The 27,375-nt window shown below is 45.8% G+C and overlaps 1 protein-coding gene across 4 annotated transcripts in view; it reads left to right on the top strand.

Moving 5' to 3' along the window:
- Positions 1-1,253: 1,253 nt before the first annotated feature.
- NT5DC4 (5'-nucleotidase domain containing 4) overlaps positions 1,254-27,375 on the top strand; it is a 43,551-nt gene continuing 17,429 nt past the window's right edge. Inside the window, exons 1-10 of one of the 4 annotated variants that reach the window (XM_044279163.1) lie at positions 1,254-1,507; positions 8,488-8,561; positions 8,805-8,922; positions 16,425-16,520; positions 18,858-18,949; positions 21,953-22,010; positions 22,240-22,333; positions 24,698-24,751; positions 25,783-25,866; positions 25,947-25,988. In XM_044279163.1, coding sequence (XP_044135098.1) covers positions 8,543-8,561; positions 8,805-8,922; positions 16,425-16,520; positions 18,858-18,949; positions 21,953-22,010; positions 22,240-22,333; positions 24,698-24,751; positions 25,783-25,866; positions 25,947-25,988 — 657 coding nt within the window. In that variant the 5' untranslated portion in view covers positions 1,254-1,507; positions 8,488-8,542. Of the gene's footprint in view, positions 1,530-4,554; positions 4,737-8,487; positions 8,562-8,804; positions 8,923-16,424; positions 16,521-18,857; positions 18,950-21,952; positions 22,011-22,239; positions 22,334-24,697; positions 24,752-25,782; positions 25,867-25,946; positions 25,989-27,375 lie in introns of those variants that run through there. The other 3 variants (XM_044279164.1, XM_044279166.1, XM_044279162.1) reach the window with 3 other exon arrangements.

Below are 27,375 nucleotides of genomic sequence, written 5' to 3'. Positions count from 1 at the left end.
CTATTCCACAGCTTCCCAATTCTTACAGTAAAGAAGCTTTGACGCTTCTGGAGACTGAACTTTTTCTTCTTCTTTCGGAGGCAGTGCCCCCTTGTCTTTTGAGAGCATTTTACATGGAACATGTGAACAAATTGCCCGTTTGGAAATGCACATCGTGTATCTAAACTAGCGAGTTTTAACACTGAGAAGCGTTGGCCATTTGGAAAAGAGTTTGCTGCTCACTGAGCAGACACTCTATGTGATAGATGTGGGGGAGGGTGGTAACATGGAAGCTCAGGAAAGTTTAGGTAGGTAGCTGGATAACAGAAAGCGGGGTAGAGGGAAGAGTGCCTGGGAGGCTAGCCCTGATCTGACACACCCCAACAAGTTTTTAAGGTTGGCAGACGAGGAGGATGTCAGTTCAGGGACGGCACTGCTGCAGCCGGACACTTCCTCTGCCAGTCAGGGGAATGTCAGCTCCAGTAAGCAGGGGGCCAGGAGAGCAGGGCAGGCCAGACAGGTGCTGGGAGACTCAATTATTACGGGTATAGATAGGGCCCTCTGTGACAAAGACCAGGATCGTCGAACGGTGTGTTGTCTTCCTGCCGCTCAAATTCGACACCTCGCGGATCGGGTTGACAGATTACTGGGAGAAAAGTTGGAGAAGATCCAGCGGTCATGGTCCACATTGGAACCAATAACAAGGTTAGGTGGGGAGTCCTTGAAAACAATTTTAGGGATTTAGGTCACACGCTTAGGGTAAGGACCTCAAAGGTGATATTTTCCAAAATACTACTTGTACTACTTGAGCCACACAAGAAAGACAACGGCAAATTAGGGAGGTTAACAAGTGGCTCAAGAACTGGTGTAGGAAGGAGGCGTTTGGGTTCCTGGAGAACTGGGCCGACTTCTCTGTCAGCTACAGGCTCTATCGTAAAGGTTCCATATTATTTATTATTTCTTTGTTGATGCTTCACTATCAAACTTATTATTCAGTATTTTATAATATTTATGCCGTTTTTATTCCCTTATAATCATGTAATTACATGACCGACTTCTATGCGGTTTCATATTTAGTGCATGTTTGAAGATGGTTCCCCTCATATGTATTGTTATACTATATCTGTCGGCTCAAGGACCTTCCTGGGGGAGTGGCTAACTACCCGTGACGCGTTCGGGCACGTGACAGGCCATCACGGGTCCGGTGCATCATAGGGGCGGGGCGTGTGCGCGGTTGCCTAATTGGCCATCAGGCGGCCAGCGCCCGCTCCCCTTTCTTTCCCCGTGGCGCGGGCGGGCGCATAATTGGCCATCGTGTGTCCGGCGCGCCACGGGGGCGTGGTGATCGGATGACCGCGCCCATCCCCTTATCCACCTCCTGTCTTGTTGGGCTGCATTTACAGGCGTTCTCTGCCTGATTATGATATCGAATACAGGTGAGCTGGGTACTTTATAAGGAGCACACTTACAAGGAGAGCTGCAGGAAGGCATCGCCGAAATGCGCATCGGGGTACGTGGCTCTCCTGAGGTGGATATCCCTAATATAATGGGTATGTGATTACACTATGTCTTATTATTAGGTTAAGTGATGTGATTGTTCATAGATTTGGGATACGTTTCTGAGCCCTGGCCCTTGAGAATATTCCATTTGGGCTATTTTGGTAGCCCTGTTTTTGTGCTACGGCTGACCATCTATGTATATGGAGATTTAGTTGTCACCATGCACTTGCACTTTGCTGCGCTGTTTGTGTCCGCCTGTTGATGTACAGATTCAACTCATTGTATGCACGTTATACCCTTTGGGTGCTATATTTTATATATATATATATATATATACACACACACACACACACACACACACACACACACACACACACACACACACACACACACACACACACACACACACACACACACACACACACACACACACACACACACACACACACACACACACACACACACACACATATCAACTGTGGACACAGATATATGCGCAGCATTAAGCCAGATCATTTTTTTGTCTCTATCCCTCCCCTGTCCTTTTCCTCTACATGTACGTGCTGTTATACCTCCTCAGGTGTAGTCCAATTTTTTTATCTGATGTATCATGGTCTTTTTTTTTTTATATATATAAATATATATGTGATTTGTATTTAATAAAGAATATATATTTTTGATGATATACCCGTTTAGTCTCCGTTCATTTTCAGTATAGAGGGAAGATAGTGCAGATAGAGAACTGGGGCAAGGTGTAGGGAAAAAATATACAGAAACCTCTTAATTGTATGTATACTAATGCCAGAAGCCTGACTAATAATACTGGGGAGCTGGAATTAGTGATGTGGGAGGAGGACTATGACATAGTGGGTCTAAGGGTGCATTCACATCACTGTTTAGCTTTCCTTTCTTCTGATCCGTCAAAAGAAGAGAGAGAGGGGAAAAAACAGGATCCTGTAAAAAAAAAAAAAAAAAACAGATCCTGTTGCATCAGTTGTCACCCGTTTGAGCCATTTCCGTCTGAAATCACTTTTTTTTTTAGATGGGTAGAGTTATAACGGAATTCTAGGACGGAATGCAAAACGGAAGCCTTTAAGAGACATTCCGTTTTGCTCAGTCCTAATACAGGTCTATGGAGACACATAACAGTTCTGTTTCTTTCCGTTATAAATTATGGAAAAAATAGTCCTGTCAACAGAAACAGAACCGTTATGTGCCCTCATAGACATGTATTAGGAAGGAGCAAAATGGAATGCCTCTTAAAGACTTGACTGCAATTAATAATGCCCCCATTAGTTCCCCCAGTAATAGTAATGCACCCATTAGTGCCCCCCAATAATATGAATGCCCCCTTTAGCACCCCCCAGAATTAATAATGCCCCCATTAGTTCTCCCAGTAATAGTAATGCACCCATTAGTGCCCCCCAAATAATATTAATGCCCCCATTAGCACCCCCCAGAATTCATAATGCCACTATTAGTGCCCCTATCCCCCAGAATTAATGCCCCCAGTAATATTAGTGCCCCCCAGTAATAGTAATGCCCCCATTAGTGCCCTGAAGAATTAGTAGTGCCCCATAATAGTAATACCCTTATTAGTGTGCCCCAGTAATAGTTATGCCCTCCATTAGTGCCAGCCAGTAATAGTAATTCCTCCATTAGTGCCCCTAAGAAATAATAGTGCCCCCCATAATAGTAATACCCCCATTAGTGCATCCCAGTAATAGTTGCATGTTAGGCCTCATGCACACGGCCATTGTTTGGGTCCGCATCCGAGCCGCCGTTTTTGCGGCTCGGATGCGGACCCATTCACTTCAATGGGGCCGCAGAAGATGCGGACAGCACTCCGTGTGCTGTCTGCATCCGTTGCTCCGTTCCGTGGCCCCGCCAAAAAATATAGCATAGCAGAATAGGCATGTCTACAATGGGCCTTCCGTTCCGCAAATTGCGGAAGGCACACGGACGGCTTATGTTTTTTGAGGATCCGCGGTTTGCAGACCACAAAAAACGGCACGGTCGTGTGCAAGTAGCCTTAGTCAGAGCACCGTCCGGGGCTGCCAACTGTCCATAAATACCTGGACAGTCGTAAATTGGAGACTTTTTCCAGTGTCCTGGAATTGACTAATCCATGATTTCTTTTTAGGCTGGAGGTACTTGAGCGGGTCACTAGAATTCTCTTGTACATGAGTTTATCAGTATATCGAGCTACCAACATCTAGTACTTATCAGCTTTTTTTCTCCATAAAAAATAAATAAAACGATCTGCGATTATTTTTATATAGATTGACAAACAAAAAAGAAAAAAATCAGGTTGGCAGTCCTGGCACCAACATACAGGTAGATTCATAATGGGTACTTTTGCATCAGCCTGAGACAGAAACAACCCTATTTAGATGTTCAGACACTTTTGCAACAAATCTGCCGTCAGTGAATCTCGCCTTAGTGTTAGCCGGAGCCCCTCTATAAGTGACAGTGCCAGATGGGCACAGAATTGGATTATTTCCTCTCCCTGGCACAGTGGGAGATGCCACCTCGAAGGGTTCTTCAACCTACAATACAGCATGTAAAAATCCAAAGCAGACTTTTTTGTACTCTGTACAGTGTGGCGTGCTGCCAGCTGAAGTTCAGAGATAAATGGCCAAATTGAAGAATGAGTAAGTAAAAGACTTGATTTGAGAAGTGCAGACCAGTCATAATATGCTCTATACCTCCCATACTATCGCACTTCGAGGGTGGGTATAATATATACAAAAACAAAGATAATATTTTTGCTTTATTATGGAAAAAGAAAAAAAAACACAGCGAGGGCGAGGGCGGAGGTGTGCACTAAGTATGAAGAACCATGTGAGATGGGGAGATAGATGAAATGTGAAGAACATAGATAGACAAGTTGTGTATGTGACACACTGTACAGGGGAAGACTAAGTCACAGAATTAGGAACAGAACGGATTGGAGGGAGGAGGGGGCTGCTGGAACAGGAGTAGGAGGGAGGGATGAGGCAACGGCTGTCCCCTTCTGATAACATAATCTGCAGCATAAGATAGACCCTTGGACCTGGGTGTTAAACTTTAGTGACATGGCACTGAGAGAGCAGAACTGAGCATACGGCTGGCACAGAGAGCAGATTGGCCATGGGCAGTATCAGTAAAGAGCATACCATGGGTACGGATGGGCGGCAGCTGCATGACCATCATTCCAACTCCACCGACCCCAGTGATATGGATCTACGGACAATGAAGAGAGATTACCACCACAGGTGAGTGGCAGGGTGGGCAATATGTCCTCCTTATCAGTGAAAGTTCCCACAGACACACAGAAGATGGCTTTCTGTAGAAAGATTCATTTTAACTATGCACCTGCCAGTGAAGAATTTGATTTCATATTTGTGCCACCCAAGTGGTTCACTGGTTGGGTTAATGACTGATGACCACCATTTCTGTGGCCACCTTGACCTACACAGATCATATGAGTTCTGTGACTTGGAATACCAAGGGGCTGAGCCCATGTATCCCCTAAGTTCTAAATCTGGGTACATTTTGGTTCTGGACTTAACATGTTTGACTATTTTATCTTTTTAAGGGGCTATGAAATGCTGTAATGCCCCCGCGGGGCAGCTGATCTGGAGTGGTGGGTCAGGACTATCAATCTGTAGGGGGCAAGGGGGATCTAATTTGTCTGATAACTGAGTTCTTGTGAGATTTGCCATTGCTGTGTGATTTTTCATGACAGTTAATCTAGTAGGTGTCACTGTGATGATTTTGGATGATCCTAAAAAATGTGACTTAAGAGGACCAATCTGACCGATGGGGGTCACAGGGATTATCAGGGTGTTGTAGATGACAAAATGAGCATCCCAATAGATAAAAATCAGTTCCAGTAGTTGGATTATTTTTTGACTTGGCCCAGCCAAGCATGCCTCTGTCCTAATTTGGAGGAGAACATTCAGGACAGTTGTAAAATAAAAGAATCGGGCATCTTGAAATTCAACTGTCCGTTCATTTTGTCTGCTGACATCTGCTGTAGGTGGACAGTCAGGAGCCCCAATACACATTAGATAGTTGGCTGGTCCTGCTGAAAATCCAGCAGATTCGGATGAAGTATCTAATTGGCCACCTTTATGTCCATGGTCTCAGTCAGATCCCTGATTTCTCACTTGAGGGCAAAGAACAACCAAGGAATGTATATCTAAATGGTTCTTAAAGAGTAGTAACCGGAGCAACTTACCTCCCATCCTCCATAGAAATAATATGTTTGGTCAAAAGGGGTATTGGGAACATCACTGCACATGTGGTTTTCGTAGGGTAATACTCTTACATGGATTTTATGGAAGCCACCTGAGCAAGTGGTTAGATCTTTCCAGTAGAAGTTGTTCATGAATGGAGTCAAGGTGAGGGTGTACCCATTAATGTTAGTGTTGGGGAATGGCTCATCACTTTCAATGTTTGCAAGTTTAGCTGCTCATATAGCATCAATAAATGTTGACCGAACACTTGGATGGCTGATAGATATTCTCCAGATCCCCCTCCTTGATTTGGCCTCTTCGTTGATTTCACCTGCATGCTGCTTTACGTTTAGTAGCGGCCGTGCAGAGTATATCAGCTTTGTCCTAGTCGAGTGTATGGGACAATTAAAAGCAGTAGGGAGCAGTGTAAACAATGAGGAGACCACAGCTAATAAACAAGGTGCTAAGAGTCTGATCCCCACCAATGGAATATTCATGGCTGTCTCTAAAGACAGGCCATCAGAATTGTAGTCTTGGAAACCATTTAAATAATAAAATTCTGGGTACCTGCAGCCACCACCAGGGGGAGGTGGTAAGCTTCCTGAACTGCAAATGCTCTCTTATTTCAGCCATATTTACATAAAGTCTGAAAGCTATAGATTTCAATATACAAAGGTCCTCAGTCATTACAGTGATGGAGAAATAACCTCAGCTGTACTGGGTTTATGATTTGGGTATAAACCAGTCAAAATCTAGAGGCTTAGTACCAGAAGGTTGAATTTTGATGACCACTCTTTCCTATAGGTTTGTGTATGGCTCTCCACAGCTCAAAGGGGTTGTCCCAGTCTTCATTTTTCAAACCAGCACTTGGATCTGAATACTTTAGTAATGGCATCTAATGAAAAGTTTAGTAAAGCCACTGAGTTATTCAATAAAATCTGTATAGCGCCACCTGCTGTTTGTTCATTTCCTTATTTCTCTGTCCATCTCAGTAACACCCCTGAGGTGGTCACACATGCTCAGTTCCATCCATTAACTGCCACCAGCTAGATTTTACTGTAAGACGCTGTAAATCTGCCTTCACATGCGGCAGATTTTGTGCCAGAAAATTCCGCGACTGAAAATCAGGTCCATTCATTTGAATGGGGCGGCAAGCACATGGATTTCTGCAAGCCCTATTAAGGTTAATGGAACTGATTTTTAGTTGCGGAATTTTCTGGCACAAAATCTGCTGCGTGTGAAGAAACCCTTAGGGCTTATGCACACCAACGTATTTTTTTTCCGTGTCCGTTCTGGTTTTTGTTTTGCAGACAGTATGAGGAACTATTCATTTCAATGGGTCTGCAAAAAAAACGGAAATTACTTTGTGTGCATTCAGTTTCCGTATGGCCGTTCCACAAAAGGATAGAACATGTCCTATTATTGTCCGGATCACGGACAAGGATAGGACTGTTCTATTAGGGACCAGCTGTTCCTTTCCGCAAAATACAGAATGCACATGGATGTCATCTGTAAATTTTGCGGATCTTTGTTTTGCAGACCGCAAAATACATAGGTTCGTGTGCATTAACTCTTACAGAGCGAGAGCTGCAGCAGAAAGAACACGCCCGCTAAGAAAGGACACTCCCCCTGAGCTGTAGAAGAAAGGTTATACCTAGAGATGAGAGAATTTCATATTTTAAAATTTGTTTGTGATTCGTTTACTGGTAAAAGCAGAATTGTGTTATGGTTTTTGTTACCACGGACCATAATGCCTTTAGAGGCATTCCGTTATTCCTTCCGTCATAACAGAAGTCTATGGGCTGCATAACGGATCTGTCCCGTTTCCGTTATGCAGGGGAGAACTCACCTGCATAACGGAAACAGGACGGATCCGTTTTGCAGCCCATAGATTTATATTATGACGGAATGAAAAGGCATTCCGTTATAGAATTGCGTTATGGTCCGTGGTAACGGAATCCATAACGCAGTACTGCTTTTACCAGTAACCGAATCACAAACAAATTTTATAAGCGGAAATTCGCTCATCTCTAGTTATACCCCCTGAGCTGTGATAGGGAGAAAGCTGCAGCAGAAAGAACATGCCCCCTGAGCTGCCAGCTTGAAATAAATCTAGCAGAGCAATTGGAGGCATGCATGGGGGAATTTCTGGATCCATGTGAGGTACAGCGCTGGTTCTAGCTGTGTTAGAAAGAGATTGTCATGTACTATATCATGTCCGATTTTCATTCTTTACATTAATTATGGGATAACCCTTTTAACCTCCCTGGCGGTCTGATTCTTTAAATCATTTTGTACCCGAAGCGGTACATTCTGGCGGAGCTGCAGCTGGAAGTTCGGTGCCGCACTCCGGAAATGAGAATGCGGACAGCACATTCCTGCCCCGTTGTAATTACACCATGGTGGTCCCGAGTGTGGTTCGGGGTTACCGCTTCTGCAAGTGAAAGTTAACCCTGAGCCACATTCGGGATTAGCGCCAGGGAGGTTAAAGTGAATGATGTGCTCAAGAGATTGTATCCTGGATTTTCTTATTTGGCCAATGACTGAGCAGAGATGGGGCTATTACAATGTGCTGATGGCCGCTGCCCCATTCCTGTTAATACCATATAGAGTACCAGTATCCTGCTGATGGTGGATTATCCCATATAGTTCTCTATTATCTGTACCACTCATTTTGGTGACAAACATATATTGGGGAATCGCTCACAATGCAGTTCCTAGTACAATAAAGTGGCTGGAAAAGTGAAGCTTCGCTAAGACGTTCTGTGTGTTATTTTCCCTGCAGGATTTTTGTCAATCGGAGTCTGGGCTTGGAGAAAATAAAGTGTTTTGGATTTGATATGGATTATACATTGGCAAGTAAGTTGGTCTCCATAAATGTGAAATGCTAAAGTGTCTATTCTCCGAGCTACACCTGCGCCCTTGGTGAACCTTGTGAATTGTAGCTAATATTTCCTTACAATTAATTGCATTAATACAGCAAGCAGTTTTATAAATAGGAGTATCTCTGTCTGTGGCTACAAAAACTGTGAGAACTACAGGACTATGTATTATATTCTCTATTATACTCTTGTACTTACTATACACTGATATTTCCCACAGTGTACCGATCCCCAGACTATGAGGAACTTGGCTTTGAGCTTCTTCTGGATAGACTGGTTTCCATTGGATACCCACATGAAATTCTTCAGTATAAGTATGACCCCAACTTTCCGACAAGGTTTGTGTCTAGTCTTCTAATTGTTATATTTGGAATTTATAGGAATGAGCTACAATAGGACGCTCTTCCGCACTTTTAGGCCTCTTTCACACAAACGTATTGGGGACCGCAATTTGCGGTCCCCAATGCACGGGCAACGTCCGTGCGGAGGCCGGGACGGATCCAGACCCATTCAACTTGAATGGGTCCGTGATCCGTCAGTTCCGCAAAAAGATAGAACAAGTTCTATATTTTTTTATTTTATGGAACGGAAGCAAGGATCGGAACCCCACGGAAGCACTCCATAGTGCTTACGTGGGTTTCCATTCCGTGCTTCCATTCCACACCGCACCCCTGGATTTGCTGACCCATTCAAGTGAGAGCGGGAGCACTACGGCCGTGTGAGAAAAGGCCTTAGGCCCCTTTCACACGGGCGTTGCGGGAAAATGTGCGGGTGCGTTGTGGGAACACCCGTGATTTTTCCACGCGAGTGCAAAACATTGTAATGTGTTTTGCACTCGCGTGAGAAAAATCGCGCGTGTTTGGTACCCAAACCCGAACTTCTTCACAGAAGTTCGGGCTTGGGATCGGTGTTCTGTAGATTGTATTATTTTCCCTTATAACATGGTTATAAGGGAAAATAATAGCATTCTGAATATAGAATGCACAGTAAAATAGCGCTGGAGGGGTTAAAATAATAATAATAATAATTTAACTCACCTTAGTCCACTTGATCGGGCAGCCCGGCATCTCCTTTTGTCTTTATCTTAGCTTTTTGTAGCAACAAGGACCTTTGGTGACGGCAGTCATCACATGATCCATCACATGATCTTTTACCATGGTGATGGATCATGTGATGACCGGAGTGACATCACCACAGGTCCTGTTGCTACAAAAAGCTAAAACAGAAGGAGATGCCTGCTACCCGAGCAAGTGGACTAAGGTGAGTTAAAAAAAAATTAACCCCTCCAGCGCTATTTTACTATGCATTCTGTATTCAGAATGCTATTATTTTCCCTTATAACTATGTTATAAGGGAAAATAATACAATCTACAGAACACCGATCCCAAGCCTGAACTTCTGTGAAGAAGTTCGGGTTTGGGTACCAAACACGCGCGATTTTTCTCACGCGAGTGCAAAACGCATTACAATGTTTTGCACTCGCGCGGAAAAATCACGGGTGCTCCCGCAACGCCCGCGTGAAAGGGGCCTTAGTGTTTTGCCTTCTGATTATTCAAGCTGATGTACTATGATAGCAATTTGTCTCATACAAATGAATTGGATCAGACATTAACATGGCAAAAAAAATAAGTTTGTCATCAGAAAATGACCAATTTTTTAAGTTACATTTTTATGTTAAACTTTTTTTTTTTGAATTTTTGGTGATTTTTTTTTTAATTCTCCATGTCCCTATCAATATATATAAAAAAAATGCATATAATCCTGCAGTTTTCACACTGGCCACTAGGCCTAATAATAGGCCATGATTTCCTGTACTGTACAGGTAACTTTTCAGTAGTCATCTCATTATCATCACAGGTGTTATGCAAGCAGGTGTGGACGCACTGCGCCACTGATTGGTTATACTCTGGAGGGGCGTGACTAAGCAACTACCTGGTCTTCACTAGAGCCTCTGATGGTGAGGATAGGCTTGGGCCATTAGGGTAGTTGCAAGGTGCCACTCCAGCAGTCCTTGAGTCAATGGCAGCTGACCAGGGGGGTCAGAGATACCGATGCAAGCACCGAGGGGAAGTACATGGTCAGGAAGTCCGGGGTCAGGGCAGTCAGCGATCAAGCAAGGTCCGTAAACAAAGTCTGAGGTCAGAGGCAGGCAGCAAAAAGGCAAAATCTGATAATTCTAAAAGCAGGGTCCAGTACACAGCAAAGCAGAACTTGAAAAGCATCTCCACACTTGGACCTAGACAAGTTAGTGACCATGAGTTGCTCAGGCATCTTCCTGGGGGGGTAGGAAGCGCCTTTAAATACTTCCTGCAATCCAGCCATAGGCTGGGGAGACAGAGGGCGTGTACGTGCTGCCTCACAAGGGAGGAGAGACACACCCATGCAAGCCCTAACAAACAGTAAAGGTCTCTGGCATGGAGCACAGATGCAACCAAGCTACCTGCTGACCGCGCTTGTCAGCACGGCTCATGGCAGCAGAAGGGAAAGAGGGAGCCCGGCACCCATGCCCGTGGGTAGGGGCAGCATTGCTGGCACGGACCGCTGGGCTAACAGGCAGGATTGCAATGACAGATATCACCTCTACATATAGATAACACAGGAGTCGTCGTTCACGATAGGCGATATTACAGCTTATCTACTCCCTCCTGACCTCTGCACAGGTCACCGAGCATGCCCAGAAAACTCATGCACACGACCATATATCTTGTCCACATGCAATCTGCATTTTTTGCGAGTCGAATGCGTTCCCGTTCACTTCAGTGGGGCTGCAAAAGATGCGGCCAGCACGCTGTGTGCTGTCCGCATCCGTATATATCTGTTCTGTGTCACCTGCAAAGAAATACAACATGTCCTATTCTTCTGCGTTTTACAGGACTGTTCTATAGAGGCCAGGATGTTCCATTCCGCAAAATGCAGAAGGCTCACGGCCGGTATCCGTGTTTTGCGGATCCGCAATTTGCGGGTATGGGCCCTTAGAAGTCAATGAGGTCTTCTCTAGTCCATTGTGTTTCTAGACCATGGTGGCTGCTCTCAGGAACTCTTGACATATTTTAGGCCTAAAGGCCAGTAAGAAAACTGTATGATTTTAGGGTTTAAAAAAAATAATCTTGTGACCAGGAAAATAAAATAATCAAGAATTCTAAAAAAGTATGTTTAATATAAAAATATGATTTAAAGGGGTCCTCTCACTTTAGCAAGTAGCATTTATCATGTAGAGAAAGTTACTACAAGGCACTTACTAATGTACTGTGATTCTCCATATTGCTTCCTTTGCTCGCTTGATTAATCACATTATACACTGCTTGTATCCAGGGGTGAAGACCGCTCTGCAGTCCATCAGTGGTGGTCGTGCTTGCATACTATGTTAAATAGCAATAGCCAACACGCGCTTCCACTGTCCCAGCCACCAGAAAGGCCGGGACTTTTTCTTAGTGTGTGAGTAGGGCCACCACTGATGGATTACAGGGTGGTCGTAACCATGGAAACCTGCAGTGTATAATGTGGTGGAAAAATGAATCCAGCCAGCAAAGGAAGCAATATGGAGAATAACAATACGTTAGTAAGTGCCTTGTGTTAACTTTGCGGATGTGAGACAACCCCTTTAAACAATATGTAGTTTTCTGATGACATTCATTTAAAAAAAATGCTAGTGTGGACAGGACCTAAGGGCCGTTTCACACGAGCGGATGCCGTGCGTGGCATCCACTCCGTGAAAGAGTGCCAAGACCTGCTGCAGACTGCAGAGGCACGGAGCAGTAACATGACTGTTAATGCTCCGTGCCTCTCTGTGATCTCTTTACTACGAAATCACAGTTGTCACTGTGATTTCCTAGTAAAGAGATCACAGGGAGGCACGGAGCATTATCAGTCATGTTACTGCTCCGTGCCTCTGCAGTCTGCAGCAGGTCTTGGCACTCTTTCACGGAGCGGATGCCACTCACGGCATCCGCTTGTGTGAAACGGCCCTAAGGGTGTAAGGCAGCTGACTCACAGATGACATGGACTGTATCTCCAGAAGGAGACTGTTTACAAATGTCTAATCCATAAGGTCACTGTAGGCGAGATATTCATGGCTTCCTATGTACAGATCCAATGTCCAAGAAACCTTAAAGGGAACCTGTCACCGGGATTTTGGGTATAGAGCTGAGGACATGGGTTGCTAGATGGCCGCTAGCACATCCGTAATACCCAGTCCCCATAGCTCTGTGTGCTTTTATTGTGTAAAAAAAAAACGATTTGATACATATGCAAATTAACCTGAGATGAGTCCTGTACGTGAGATAAGTCAGGGACAGAATTCATCTCAGGTTAATTTGCATATGTATCAAATCATTTTATTTACACAATAAAAGCACACAGAGCTATGGGGACTGGATATTGCGGATGTGCTAGCGGCCATTTAGCAACCCATGTCCTCAGCTCTATGCGCAAAATCCCGGTGACAGGTTCCCTTTAAGGCTACTTTCACACTAGGGGGGCGGAGCTCCGGCACAGCACAGCAGTGCACGGCAAGAGACCGCCGGACTAAAAGTACTGCATGTCCGACTTTTTAGTCCGGCGGCCTCTCGCCGTGCACTGCCGTGCTGCGCCGGAACTCCGACCCCGTCCCCATTGTAGTCAATGGGGACGGAGCAGCAGTCCGACAGAACGGCGAAATAGCGGCAGGACGGATCCGCCAGGGTGAACAGCCTGTCGGATCCCTCCTGCCGCTAGTGTGAAAGTACCCTAAGGATAACAGGAGATGACTGGGGCGGCTCAGATCTCACGCTGAGCTCTCAAATCATTGGAATCAGTGTTTTTGGAATTGCAGGCTAATTTGCCAAGGCCCTTCATTCTGACCACAGAGGGGATCTCACCTAACAGACCCCACTGACCATCTAAGAATGAAATCCCCTGCCCCATTAATGTTGAATGCGAACCATACCACTGCTTTCTTCCACAAACAGCGCCACGCCTGCCTTGTGTCTGGCATTGCAGCTCTAGTGACGTGAATTTTGGCAGAGCTGCAATACCACACACAACCTGTGGACCAGTGTGGTGCTGTTTTTGGAGAATGAAGGCTCTTCATTCTTCTGCTTTTCTGATCCTGGACAATCCCTTTTAAGTTTTGTTCTCATCAGAGTCCCCTAATTTCAGGTACTGATCTGCCTGCCGCTTTGGTTGGGATTTTTCCGGCATTTTTAGGCCTGTCTTTGTTTCCCCGAGCAACCAGTCAGAGCTTAGTTTTCATTTCTTAGGCGTCTTTGGAAAAATAAAAGCTGACCTCTGATTGGTTGCTATGGGCAACAAGGGCATCCTAGGCTGCGTTCACATCTCCGGTAACCTGATCTGGCAGAGAACAGCCTGCCGGAGTTGACCAGATACGGCATTGACGGACCCCATAGACTATAATGGGATCCGGTCAGCTTTTCACTGAAAAGCAGCCAAACCCCCGCTGATCTGATATTGATAACCTATCCTGAGGTTAGGCGACCAATATTAAATTCCCGACTAACCCTTGTTCTTCCCATTAGAGGTGTAGTACCTTATTATCCCTCTAGGTGGCACAGTATGGCTTACTTAAAGGGGTTATCCAACCCCTAAAATGTAAAATGCCTTCCCAGACCCCTCGCTGAAATTGTAGTTACCTGGCACCCGGCACCCGTGTCGCTTGTGACGCCCACACGGCCACAGCTGCATCTCCCGTCGTGCGGATGAAAACATCTGGCGTTGGGTGTGGGGCAGCCAATAGCAGGCGCGACGGGGAGATGCAGCACCAGCTGTGCAGGCATCAGAAGCCATGCAGGTGCCGGGGAGCCAGCTAAGTACAATCTCTGTGAGGGGCTCGGGCATATGGGGAGACATTTTAGAGGATTGATAACCCCTTTAATATGGCAAATGTTTCTTTCATTAAGGGCTCATGCACACGAATGTATTTTCACTCCTCATCCGATCTGAATTTTTGCGGATCGGATGCGGACCCATTCACTTCAAAGGGACCGCACAAAATGCGGACAGCACACCCATGTGCTGTCCGCATCCGTATATCCGTTCACCGGCCCCGCGAAAAAATATTACGGACAAGGATAGGACTGTTCTGTTAGGGGCCAGACATTCTGTTCCGCAAAATGCGGAATGCACGCGTGCAGTATCCGTGTTTTGCAGATCAGCAATTTGCAGACCGCCATGGTCGTGTGCATGAGCCCTCAAGGGGCCGCCAGCAGCCTGTCTTAGAATGTGAGCAGGACTGATTTCCTCCACTTGCAGAGCTGCCTAGAGGGTGAGCAGGGGGCCTCATTACACACTGGTACTTGCGTATACTACATATTGGTGAGTTTTATTGTCAGGCTGCTCAGCCATGGTGGCATATCGTAGGCAGGATCACTCCATCGAGGAGAGTAGCTACCATGTAAGCCGGGGAAGCGGCTGCTATGGGGCTCAAACTCAGTAAGGGGCCCTAGAGGAGGACAAATGGATTTATATTCAGTACCTGGGGAGCCGTGAGTATAGTGCTCCTAGTCCTAGCACTCCTCCGGGCACCTGCGCTGGACTAAGTCCTGGCAGAGCACAGCTTTAGAATGGGTCGTAGTGTGCGCAGGAGCGCACTATAACTTGACACTGTGCGATGTCAGGTCACAGTGTAGTGCGTGCCTAGAAGAGCGGAGTCGCCCGCAGGAGAAGACGATAGGGTATATTGTTTTGTTTTTTTGGTCCAGTCAGAGGTCTGCATTAAAGGGGTGGTCGCACTTCAGCATTTATCATGTAGAGGAAGTTAATACAAGCCATTTACTAATATATTGTGATTGTCTATATTGCTTCCTTTGCTGGCTTGATTCATTTTTCTAGCACATTATCTACTGCTCGTTTCCATGGTTACGACCACCCTGCAATCCATCAGTGGTGGCCGTGCCTGCACACTACAGTAAAAAGCACAGGCCTCTCTGGTGGCCGGGACTGTGACAAGGCACATACAGTAGGCTAGTGCTTTTTTCCTATAGTGTGCAAGCACACTATGGTCGTAACCATGGAAACGAGCACTATATAATGCAGGGATGCTAAACCTGCGACCCTCCAGCTGTTGAAAAACTACGCCCGGACAGCCTACAGCAGGGCATGGTGGGAGTTGTAGTTTTAAACCAGCTGGAGAGCCTCCGGTTGAGCATCCCATGATATAATGTGATGGAAAAATTAATCCAGTCAGCAAAGGAAGCAATATGGACAATCACAATACATTAGTAAGTGCCTTGTATTAACTTCCTCTACATAATAAATGCCATTTGCTGTAGTGAGACAACCCCCAAGGGGGGCCCTGTTCAAAAATTTGCTGTGGGGCCCAGTCAGTTCTAGTTAAGCCACTGTTACCATCTATTGTAGAGCGGTGTGGTGTCTAGTGACGCTCCCTCATACCCCTAGACAGCTCAGTGAGCGGTGGCAACTAGTCCTGCTCATATTCCTGGGAAGGTTGCTGGCGGCCATTTTAAATCATTTCCGGAGAACCCCTTTAGCACAAGTCTTGCCATAGAGGATAAGATTGTAAGAAGAGGAATCCCTCACTGCCTTGTGACATCAGAGCGCACATTTCCACAGTAGGTCAGCGTGAGCTGCTACCGGCTGATAAGGTTATCCTGCCGCGCACACCACTTTTCTCCCGTGTACATGCGATTCTCTAACATGCAGTGATGATGACGCACTATTTTGCAAGTTGCATGATTTCAGATGTAGCAGAGCTGAACTGGCCATTTCTTTCGTACGCTTACAGATGTATGGAAAACCACAGATGACAACTTGTGCACGTCGACAAACTCCGCTCTGCTACATCTGCATATGTTTACTGAGTAATTGGCCTTTGTGTCTTTGTCAGGGGTCTAGTATTTGACAGCCTCTACGGAAACTTGCTGAAAGTTGACTCCAACGGCAATGTGCTGATGTGTACTCATGGCTTCCGCTTCTTGAAAGGGTGAGTGAACAGAGGCCGGCGAAAAACACAGCGCTCGGCCATCGTGACTGCGCCCGCTTCATGCTCCGGCTCATCTACAGGACGGAAATAGGGTCTGGATCCTGAGCGACGTGGTTGCGGGGTTCTGTCATGATGCTAAATTCTTACAGAAGATCCCTGTGGGTTTAATATTTCTATTCATAAATCCATTGTCCGGGGGCCAGAATTCCTCCGAGTCTCCTGTTTATCCTCTGCTCCTTGCTGGGAGCAGTCCTGACACCACGGGTCATTAACTCGCTTTTTTATCACTTAGCAAATAACTTCCTAATTAGTGATGAGCCTCTCCTAAAATATCACTGGCGATTGATCTTCTGTTCCTAGAGTCCCGGACGCCATAAATACCATGTAGTTGCTGCGGGTGACCATACGTCCTTTTCTTAGCAGACATGTCCTCTTTCTGGGACCTAAAAAATGTATACATTTATAAAAATGTATAAATTACCAAAAATGTCCAGGATTTTCGGGAGGCTGCTGGGGGTATGGGGGGGCGCCATAATCCGCTACAGTGCGAGCGCTGAAGGCCAGAGAGTTTTATAATGAAGCAGAAGACGCGGACGGGGAGGATTTGTCAGCGTATGTACACCTGTTGTCTGGTGAGAAATATGGTGTTCAGAACGAACACCATTTTTTTGCAGCACCCTTCTGCTTTTTCCGACAGTCAGATAAAGTGGGTGAGGCAGAGGGCGGCTCTTTTTTTTATTACAATATTCTTTTTTCATTAAAATCTCTTCTGCTAATTTTTTTTTATTACAAAAAATTTAAATAAAAATGTGAATTCGGCAGAAATCTGGAACGTCATGCTTTGCTTTCCACACTGCCAGGGAGTGTTTGACGCATACGTACTGGGCAACTGGGTGGGGCTAAGTTTCACTATGGGGCCCTATGAGATCTGTGTACGCCCCAGTGCCAGTGCCGAACTGAAGTTCCTTGGGCCCACCAGAGGAGATGATTGTGAGGGCCCAAACTCTGTGTATTTAGGACTTTAAAGGGGTTGTTCCACTTCAGCAAATAGCAATACAAGGCACTTACTAATGTATTGTGATTGTCCATATTGCCTCCTTTGCTGGCTGGATTCATTTTTCTATCACATTATACACTGCTCGTTTCCATGGTTACGCCCACCATGCAATCCAGCAGTGGTGATTGTGCTTGCACAGTATAGGAAAAAGCACTAGACTACGTGTGTCCCGCGGTCTTAGCCACCAGAGAGGCCGGCACATTTTCCTACAGTGTGCAAGCATGACCACCACTAATGGATTGCAGGGTGGTCGTAACCATGGAAACAAGCAGTGTATAATGTAATGGAAAAATGAATCCAGCCAGCAAAGGAGGCAATATGGACAATCACAACACATTGGGTGGGGCTGCTAGTTTGGTGCACCATCGTTAACACAGCCAGGCATCATGCACATGCACACGTCCATGTCCTTGCTCAAATCCGTGAAAGGTAGCCAGTGATGCCTCTGTGAAGACGTTTGTAAAGGATCAGTGAGTCCGTTTTTGCTGTCCGTGCGTGCACACGTACGTGGAACAGCACACGTACGTAGAACACTGACGTGTGAATGAGGCTTTACTCTCGTACGTTTGACAGTTTCCGAGCCAGTAGTGATTACGCCGGGGGACGCCAGGTGCACCAAACAGAACCGCCAGCCCACGACGCCCCGAAAACCTTGTTTGCATAAAAATTAAAAGTAGCTTTTTTATGGATTAATGGACCGGAGTTTTCCATGAAAGGTATGGTTATGTTTCGGGTGGTATGGCGGTATGCGTACTTTGAAACTAAATTTGGAGGTCACAGATTCCCTTTAGGGCTTGTTCACACGACCGTGTGAAGCCCGTGCCCGTGCTGTGGACCGCAAATTGCGGTCCGCTAAGCACAGACACCTGAATGGGTCCGCGATCCCTCCGTTCCGCAAAAAGATAGAGATCTTTTTGCGGTGCGGAAGCATGAACGGAACCTCAGAAAGCCCTCCATAGTGCTTCTGTAGTGTTCCGTTCCGCACCGTTCCGCATCTCCGGATTTGCGGACCCATTGAAATGAATGGGTCCGCATCCGTGATGCGGAATGGCCACGGAACGGGACCCGTGTATTGCTGATCCGCAAATGTGATCCGCAATACGGGCACGGGCTTCACATGGTCGTGTGAATGAGCCCTTAACAAGATGTATTGCATGAACCACCCACGCAATGTCGCACCTGCATCGTTCTATTATTTCATGCAGTTATGATCTGTAAATGCATGCTACAATCCAAAAATATCTACAAACTGCTCCGTCTCCTTCATGTTTATTTTTTAGGGCGGAAGTCTGGATTAAATACCCCAATAAATTCATCCAGAGAGACGACACCAAGAGATATCACATCCTCAACACGCTGTTCAACTTGTCAGGTGAGTTGAGTGTTCTTCACTACACAAGCTACTACAAATGACTACAACTCCTATCACTACTACTTTCTTCCATGACTATAATCACACAATCAGGATTTGGTGCAGTTTTAGGCTACATGCACACGACAGTATGTGTTTTGCAGCCCGCAAATTGCAGATCCGCTAAACAAACGGATGACATCCGTTTCTTTTTGCGGATCCATTGTAACAATGTCTAAAACGGACAAGAATAGGACATGTTTTATTTTATTTGCGGGGTTAGGGAACGGACATACGGATGCGGATAGCACATGGTGTGCTGTCCGCATTTTTTGCGGACCCATTGAAATGAATAGGTCCGCAGCCTATCCGCAAAAAAAACGGAACGGACACGGAAACAAATTACGTTCGTGTGTATGAGGCCTTAATTTCAGTTGTTTGAGAGTAAAAATCCAGGAGTGGATTCAAAAAGAATGGGAAATCTGCTTCTACTTCTCCTACTACAGGGATCAGCAACCTTTGGCACTCCAGCTGCTGTGAAACTACAACTCCCAGCATGCAAACATGCTCGGCTGTTCGTACAACTCCTATAAAAGTGAATGGAGCATTCTGGGAATTGTAGTTTTAGAACACCTGGAGTGCCGGAGGTTGCTGATCCCCGACCTACTAAGGCCAGTTTTACGCTAGCATGTTCAGTCTGGGAAACACGCTCCATGTGACGGCCATATTTCTTGGACTGAACGCTGCTCATCTGACCCGAACTCAGTGTCGTAATGATTATGACGCTGTGAACTCTTGCCTGACCGTGGGTCTACATTATATGAGTACAGTACAGTAGACCCGTGGTCAGGCAGGAATTAACAGCATCTTAGGCTAGTTTCACACTCCCATTATTAGATCCAGCATTGCCAGATGTTACCAGAATGACCGCCGCCACTATTGACTATTATGTGGTCCAGCAGAGATGCCGGGATTCGGCCAGAGGCCGGGACAGCCTGCTGGGACTACTAAACGGCAGTGTGAAAGAGGCCTTAAAGAGCATCTGTCAGCAGATTTGTACCTATGACACTGAGTGACCTGTTCTATGTGCACTTGGCAGCTGAAGGCCTCTGTGTTGGTCCCATCTTCATATGTGCCCGCATTGCTGAGAAAAATGACGTTTTATTATATGCAATTGAGCCTCTAGGAGCAATGGGGGAGTTACCATTACACCTAGAGGCTCTGCTCTCTCTGCAACTGCTGCACCTCTGCACTTTTATCGACAGTCAGGACACCTGGCCCTGTCAAAGTGAATTTGAACCTGTCTTACACGAAAACAACCACTAGAGGCAAGACTTCAACAAAAAAAGAAAAAACTGATTTAAGGGGTTATCCAATACCAAAAAATGTCGCCCATATGCCCGGGCCCCTCAGACTGAATGTACTGTAATTTACCTGGCTCCCCCGTATTTACCTGGCTCCCCGCTCCCTGCGCCGCTCCTGGTCCCTACACTCAGGGGGGAGCAGCCAATGGCACCCGCGATGATAGGGAGACTTGTCCCTGTACCCGCCTGCCATTGGCTGCTCCCCCCCGACACAGGATGTTTTCATCCGCGCAGAGGGAGAAGCAGCAGTGGCGGTGCGGAAACCAGGAGCAGTGCAAGGAGCGGGGAGCCAGGTAAGTAGATTCCGTGTGAAGGGCCCAGTCATATGGGGGACATTTTTAGTCTCAGATAACCCCTTTAAGGGATAATAAATAGGGATGAACAAATCGAGCTTCGCTCAAAACTTCGTTTGAATACTGTACAGAGATTCGTCTCCTCACAGTATTCAAATGGGCTCCGACAAGCGAAATTCGTTATCACCAAATTCTCCTGGGACTTCAGTGAATAACTTTGAGATTTGATTTCTCAACTTAAAAACTATTTTAAAACTTGGATCCGAAGCCGACTTCAGATTCCTGTTTTAAAATGGTTTTCAAAAATCGAATGCCGAACGTATTCACCGAAGTCTCGCGAGAATTTGGTGATAATGAATTTCCCTCGTCGGAGCCCATTTGAATACTGTATGGAGGCGAATCTATGTACAGTATTGAAACGAAGTTTTGAGCGCAGCTCGATGTGTTCATCCCTATTTATTATCCCTTAAAGGGGTTATCTGAGTCTAAACATGTCCCCCATATACCTGGGCCCTTCACACTGAATCTACTTACTTGACCCCACTGTGTTTCCACACCAAATCCACCCCAAAAACCAAACGAGTTACTTGCAGAGTTTGGTGCGGATTTGCCTCATATCTTACCATTTGCATTGCTAAGGGTGAAATCCGTACCGAAAATCTGCACAAACAGTTGACATTCTGTGGATTCCAAAATCCGCACTGTGGGTCAATATTCTTGCGGAAAATTTCCGCACCATGTAGATAAGATTTGAGACCATCTGTGCAGAAAATCTCCACGTGATACACACCGAGTGCATATACCCTAAGGATAATCACAGATCGCTATAATATGGATGCATGTTTGCGCTAGGCTGTGAGCACAGTCCTGGACTGCTGGATTTGTTCTGTAACAAGTGGCGCCAGATGGGTCTGTCAGGTGTTCATCATGGTGTCCGTCAGTTTAACGGGAAGGATAGTGCAGCATGTGGGATTTGTGGCTGTAATTCGGAAATGTGCCCACATGGACTACTAGGGGTTTAATGCTATACAAATCATATTATAATTTATAATACTATTTATTACTGTTAGTCCTTATAGGACCTTACTGTGTACATACAATTCTAGAGAACAGACCTTCAAATGAATTTCCTCTTGCATGCCTAACGTACCACAGTACTTACCTAATACAACTACTATTCCTAGAAGACCACGACTAGCGTATGTTCACACGTGGCAGATTTCTTACGTGTGAATAAGTTCCATTCATGTGAATGGGGTTGTTTTGGCGGCAAGCTCCTGGATTTCTACAGGTCCCTTTCAGATGAATGGGACAGTTCACCCATATGCAGAGGATAGGTGCTCATGATCTGTTCTGTCTCTCCACAGAGACCTACCTATATGCCTGTCTGGTGGATTTTTTCACTGACTGCTCACGATACGTTAAGTAAGTATCATCCATTTCATGCTGTATATTGGGGTTCATCGGGCTTTCTTGTCAATCAGTCTGCCTCCTTTTCTTCCATCTCCTCAACCCTGTGAAGAGTCTGGATACCAGACCTGGACAAAGTGTGGGGCTTGGTAGTGTACCCAACCTTTGCACAAGTCTCACCAGCCACCCCTGAATATGATATGTTATAAAATGTCAGTCACTCTGTATCTGAATTCCCTTGTAGCTACGACACCGGATACCGCCATGGCAATCTGTTTATGTCCTTCAAAAGTATGTTTCAGGACGTGAGAGACGCGATGGACTACATGCATGACTTGGTGAGATCATGGGAGGGGTGGGATGATATTATCTCATTGACATGACTGTCAGCGACACGTCAGGAGGACTAGATAAGAGCGTCCACTGACTACTCCACGCCTTGCTGTGCCGTGGTGGCAACATTCAATGGGTCAAGTTCCCCGAACGGGCCTCACGTTAGTACTAGAGTCATCAGATCTTCTCCAGACTGAGAACAAGTGATCCTCTGTCATATTTATTGGGAGAAAAGCTGTTCTCTTTTAAAAAAAATTGTTATCCTTCACCATCCTGGAGACCAGGGTCTATGCCAGGACCACTTCTGTACCCATAGTGGTATTTGGGGATACCAGACATGCTCTCGGATACAATACACCTCAGACACAAGCTAAAAAAATTATAATATGGCTAGCATTCGTGGTGGCGTGTGAAAACAAGATGTCCACAAAGGGTTAAACCATCATGTACAAAGGGTACTCACTACACAGCCCCCAGTTTTGTTTCCTGGGCAGGTGACTCAGTGTGTTGGACTCCCTGCCATCATTATAGGCTATGGGGCAGATTTATCAACACTGGTACAAAGCAAAATTGGCCTGACTTTTTTGCGGAAACGGAATGCACACGGAGTAACTTCTGTATTTTCTACAGCCCCATTGAAGTGAATGGTTCCGCATACGGTCCACACAAAAAAACGGAACGGAAATGGAAAGAAAATACGTTTGTGTGCATGAGCCCTTAGGGCTAGGTCTGATGATTTTTTTTATGTTGGATAAATAATTAAAGGGAGTCTGTCACCAAAGTATAACGTTATACACCACTTACATGGCTCTCTAGCACACCTATCCATGATTCAAATGGCACCTTTGTAATTTTCAAAAACTCAGTTTAATCTATATGCAAATGAGGGCTCGCAGGTGCCCAGGGGCGGCGTTCGGTGTGCTGCTCTGCCTTCTTTTTACATTAGTCCTCCCCAGCCTCTTCCTTGGCCCGCCCTAAAAGTCCCTTACGTCATCCACAGGACCGGCCGATATCCCGCATTTTCTGTTGTGTCCGTACCAAAACTGCACCAAAAACCGCATGTGCGGATTTGATGCAGATGTGCCGTAGATCTCACCCTTGCATTGTAAAGGGTGAAATCTGCACTAAAAAAATCACACAAACAATTGACATGCTGTGGATTTCTAAATCCTCATGGCAGGTTAATTTTCACGTGGAAGAAAAAAGCAAAGTCTACATGAGATTTGTCTAATCTCATTCACTTTGCTGGTGCAGTATTACGCAGGGGCGTAGCTATAAGGGAAGCGGCCTAGACTCAGAAGTCTAGGGCCCACCCACGAGGAAGACTGAAAGATTTTATTGTCAGGGCCCCCTCAACAGTATCATACAATGACATTATATTCAGTGACACTGTAGAAAACGGACGGAGAGGCTGCTGGGCCTGGTCGGAGAAAGCTATCTTTACTAACCACAGGAGTGGGGGATGCACAGGAGGAGGGGGTCGCTAAGAAGGTTCTGGGGAAGTGGGGCCCCATTCAAAAATTTGCTGTGGGGCCCAGTCATTTCTAGTTACGCCACTGGTATTACGATGCGGTTTTATTGCATAAAAATCTGAACGCAATACACATTGTGTGAAGGCACCCGAAAAACATTTATTTTTTATTTTTTGAAACAAGATTTGTATTTATTTTATTCACTTATATAGCGCTGACATATTCCGCAGCCAGGGGTGGGATTCGAATTTTTAACAGGCTCCCTACTCAAAGGCGGACACGCGGCGTCACGACACATGTTTACATATACATACACCACCTATATGCAACACACATAAATACACCATATACATGGTACACATACATAAATACACCATATATACACTACACACACATACCACCCAACTAAGGAGCTAAACCATCAGCAGCGCACAAAGCAATGGAAGCGAACATCTCCAGCTGGCCTGCCACCGCTAGAGCACCAGATCGGGACTCAGCCGGTAACACGGTTCTCCGATCCAGTTGTAATTTTAACAACTGGATCTGGAGAACTGGAGGGAACTGGCTGAATCCCATGCCTGTCCACAGCGCTTTACAGGCATTTTCCTCATTCACTGTCCACAGTCTACAGCAGATTTCCTATGATTATGTCTTTGGGGTGCGGGCGGAAACCCATGCAAACGCAGAGAGAACATAGAAGCTCCATGTAGGTCAGAAAACCACTGAGCCACCATGCTGCCCAGTAGGGTATATTATAAAACATGTGTATTAAATTCTTAAAAAATAAGGGGGTTCACTTACTTTGTACTTCATTTACATGTATTTTTAGGATTGTGATAAATATTACAGAGCAATGACCGTCCAATTCCATGTGTTCTCCGTTCTATATCTCCATAGGGTATTCTGAAGGAGAAGACGCTGAAAGATCTGAATAAATATGTTGTCAGAGATGTAAGTTCTTCCCGTTAATTGGCATGTCGTATAATATAAATATAATTTTTGTCCGTTTTGCAGACAAACATAGGACAGTGTTAATACGGGCAGGACATTCAGTTCCGCAAAATGCGAAACGCACATGACTGCACACTAGATAGGTTAAAGGGTTTGTCCATATGTCTGCTGAAACCATCGAGATCAGCTATAATCTGTGGGGAATTATAGCAAGTGCGCAATTTCCCTACAGCGCCACCACAGGGGAAATAAAATATTACATGGTACTCGATTAAAGAGGTTCTTTAGGGCTTTGACTAAATCCTAGCGTTCAGACAACCTGTGGAAGAAAGATCGTTTCATTACTACTTACCACTTCACCACTCCACGAACTAGATCAGGGATACCCAACCTGCGGCCCTCCAGCTGATGCCTGGACAGCCTACAGCAGGGCATTGTGGGAGCTGTAGTTTTACAACAGGGCCGCAGGTTGGGCATTCCTGTCCTAGACTGTTTCTGACCACCTAAGGCTAGTTTCACATAGATCCAGATCTGGCACTGCCAGTGCCAGACTGCACTGACTATAACGGGGTCCGGCAGAGAACCGGCCACTACCTGGCAAATATGCAGAGAATTGGCCTGACAGAAACCGCTGCACTCTGCGGTTTGTGTCTGGCCCATTCCCGACATTCTCTGCCGGAACTGGTCGCAGGATGACCCTGCCGACTTTTCCTGAATGCAGAGATGATGTGTGAAAAATGTTCAGCTTCATGTAAATTATAGTAAGTAGTGGTGAAACGATCTTCCTTCCACTGGTTGTCTGAATGCTAGAATTCAGTCCAAGCCCTGGAGAACCCAATGGGCTATTTGAGTAATGACTGGGTGTTTTGGGTCCTACAGAGTGGGAGATGATGTTTGTAGCTCTGGCTGATAGATGAGGGTCCTGAATGGGAGGACACCCCCCTCCCATTAACTATTCTCTAACAGGGTATGTGGAAATGGGTTTTCTGAACTTTGTTTCATCGTATGATGGCAATCCGTGATCTTTCTAGGAGAGAATCCCTTTGCTGTTGAATCGTTTACGGGAGGTGGGAAAGGTTTTTTTGGCCACAAACAGTGATTACAAATACACCAACGTGAGTATGTCCAACCCTCCAAGAGCCAGCCGTTCCTCTGTAATCATCACAGGTCCTCACCTTCTGCCTCCTTCTTCCAGGCCATCATGTCCTACCTGTTTGATGATGGAATCGAAGACAAGGTTAGTTTGTCAATGCTCTGAAACCTAAGAAAAACTCATGAAGTCATCACAAATGCATTGTGAACTCTGATAGGCTGTAATGGGAGGGGAACATACTACGCATGTGTGAACATACCCTAAGCATGCTGAAAATGGCCAGATTGGTCATTTATAATACTAACCTATGTTTCTTGGATGTCTGTGATCTGTTAGTGCTATCAGAAGGTGTCATATAGCTATTATATCACAGTAGCAGTATACACTATGCACTAGAAAATGGCTTTGGTGACGGTACTTTATGCCATATATAAAATACCACCAGTCCAATTTCAGCTAATGACGTGATAGCTCCTGCACTCGCTGTTATTAGAGAATGACTTCTATGCCTGCATCCTACTGAAACGGACATGAGGCAGGAGCAGGCATGTCAGTAAGCTGTTCTCAGCCAATCAGCATCACTTGAAATATGTTCGGTAGTGCTGATTGGCTGACAGCAACAGGCTGAATGTGCTCTCCCCACCATGCTCCTCCCACACTATCCTTTTCAGTTGTATCTCTAGTATGTTAGATTACTGCTTGCTTAGGAATTCTCTCAGATAAGCCAGGCATTTGGCTGACCGCTATTGACAGAGCCTTAAAAGGGTTTTCTCAGATTTTAATACTGATAGGTCATCAGTATCTGATCAGTAGGGGTCCGACACCAATCAGCTGTTTGCGAAGGCACCGGCGCTCCTGTGAGTGCCGTGGCCTTCTCCGTGCTGACCAAGCACAGAGTCGTACACGGTATACTTGCTGTGCATGATATCACGCTCATTCACTTCTATGGGACTGAGCTGGGCCCAGGCCACATGACCAATGAACGTGACGTCACATGGCCTAGGGAAAACAGCAAGAAGGCTGTGACTCTACTGCGAGCACCGCTGCCTTCTCGAATAGCTGATCGGCGGAGGTCCCGGGTGTCGGACCCCCACTGATCAGATACTGATGACATATACTGAGGATAGGTCATCAGTATTAAAATCTTGGAAAACCCTTTTAAAGGGTCATGAGCATGTCATGGCTCCATACAACCTACACATTTTATGGAGCCATAGTACATCGCCCATACACTTCTGTGGGACTCTATCTCCGTTTGCCTCTGATACAGAGGAAGTCAAAGTTCTTCTTTATAGTCAGGTCCCATATGAATACGAAATAAATGGTGTCATGTCCCCAGGGGTGCATCACCAATGAGGCCAGGTGAGGCGATTGCCTCAGGCGGCAAGACCTAGAGACAAGTGGGGGCAGTGGCAGGCCTATGGGAATATCTCTCTATATTCAACTGTATCACAGTATGCCTTAAACAGTAGGGCTGGAGCGGTTGTGCACCATTTAGTTTTTTTTGCCTCAGGCAGCAGAAGGGCTAGGT

The sequence above is a fragment of the Bufo gargarizans genome, chromosome 2 (assembly GCF_014858855.1).
Source record: "Bufo gargarizans isolate SCDJY-AF-19 chromosome 2, ASM1485885v1, whole genome shotgun sequence".
Lineage (NCBI taxonomy): Eukaryota > Metazoa > Chordata > Amphibia > Anura > Bufonidae > Bufo > Bufo gargarizans.
This window is presented reverse-complemented; position numbering and strand designations above follow the sequence as displayed.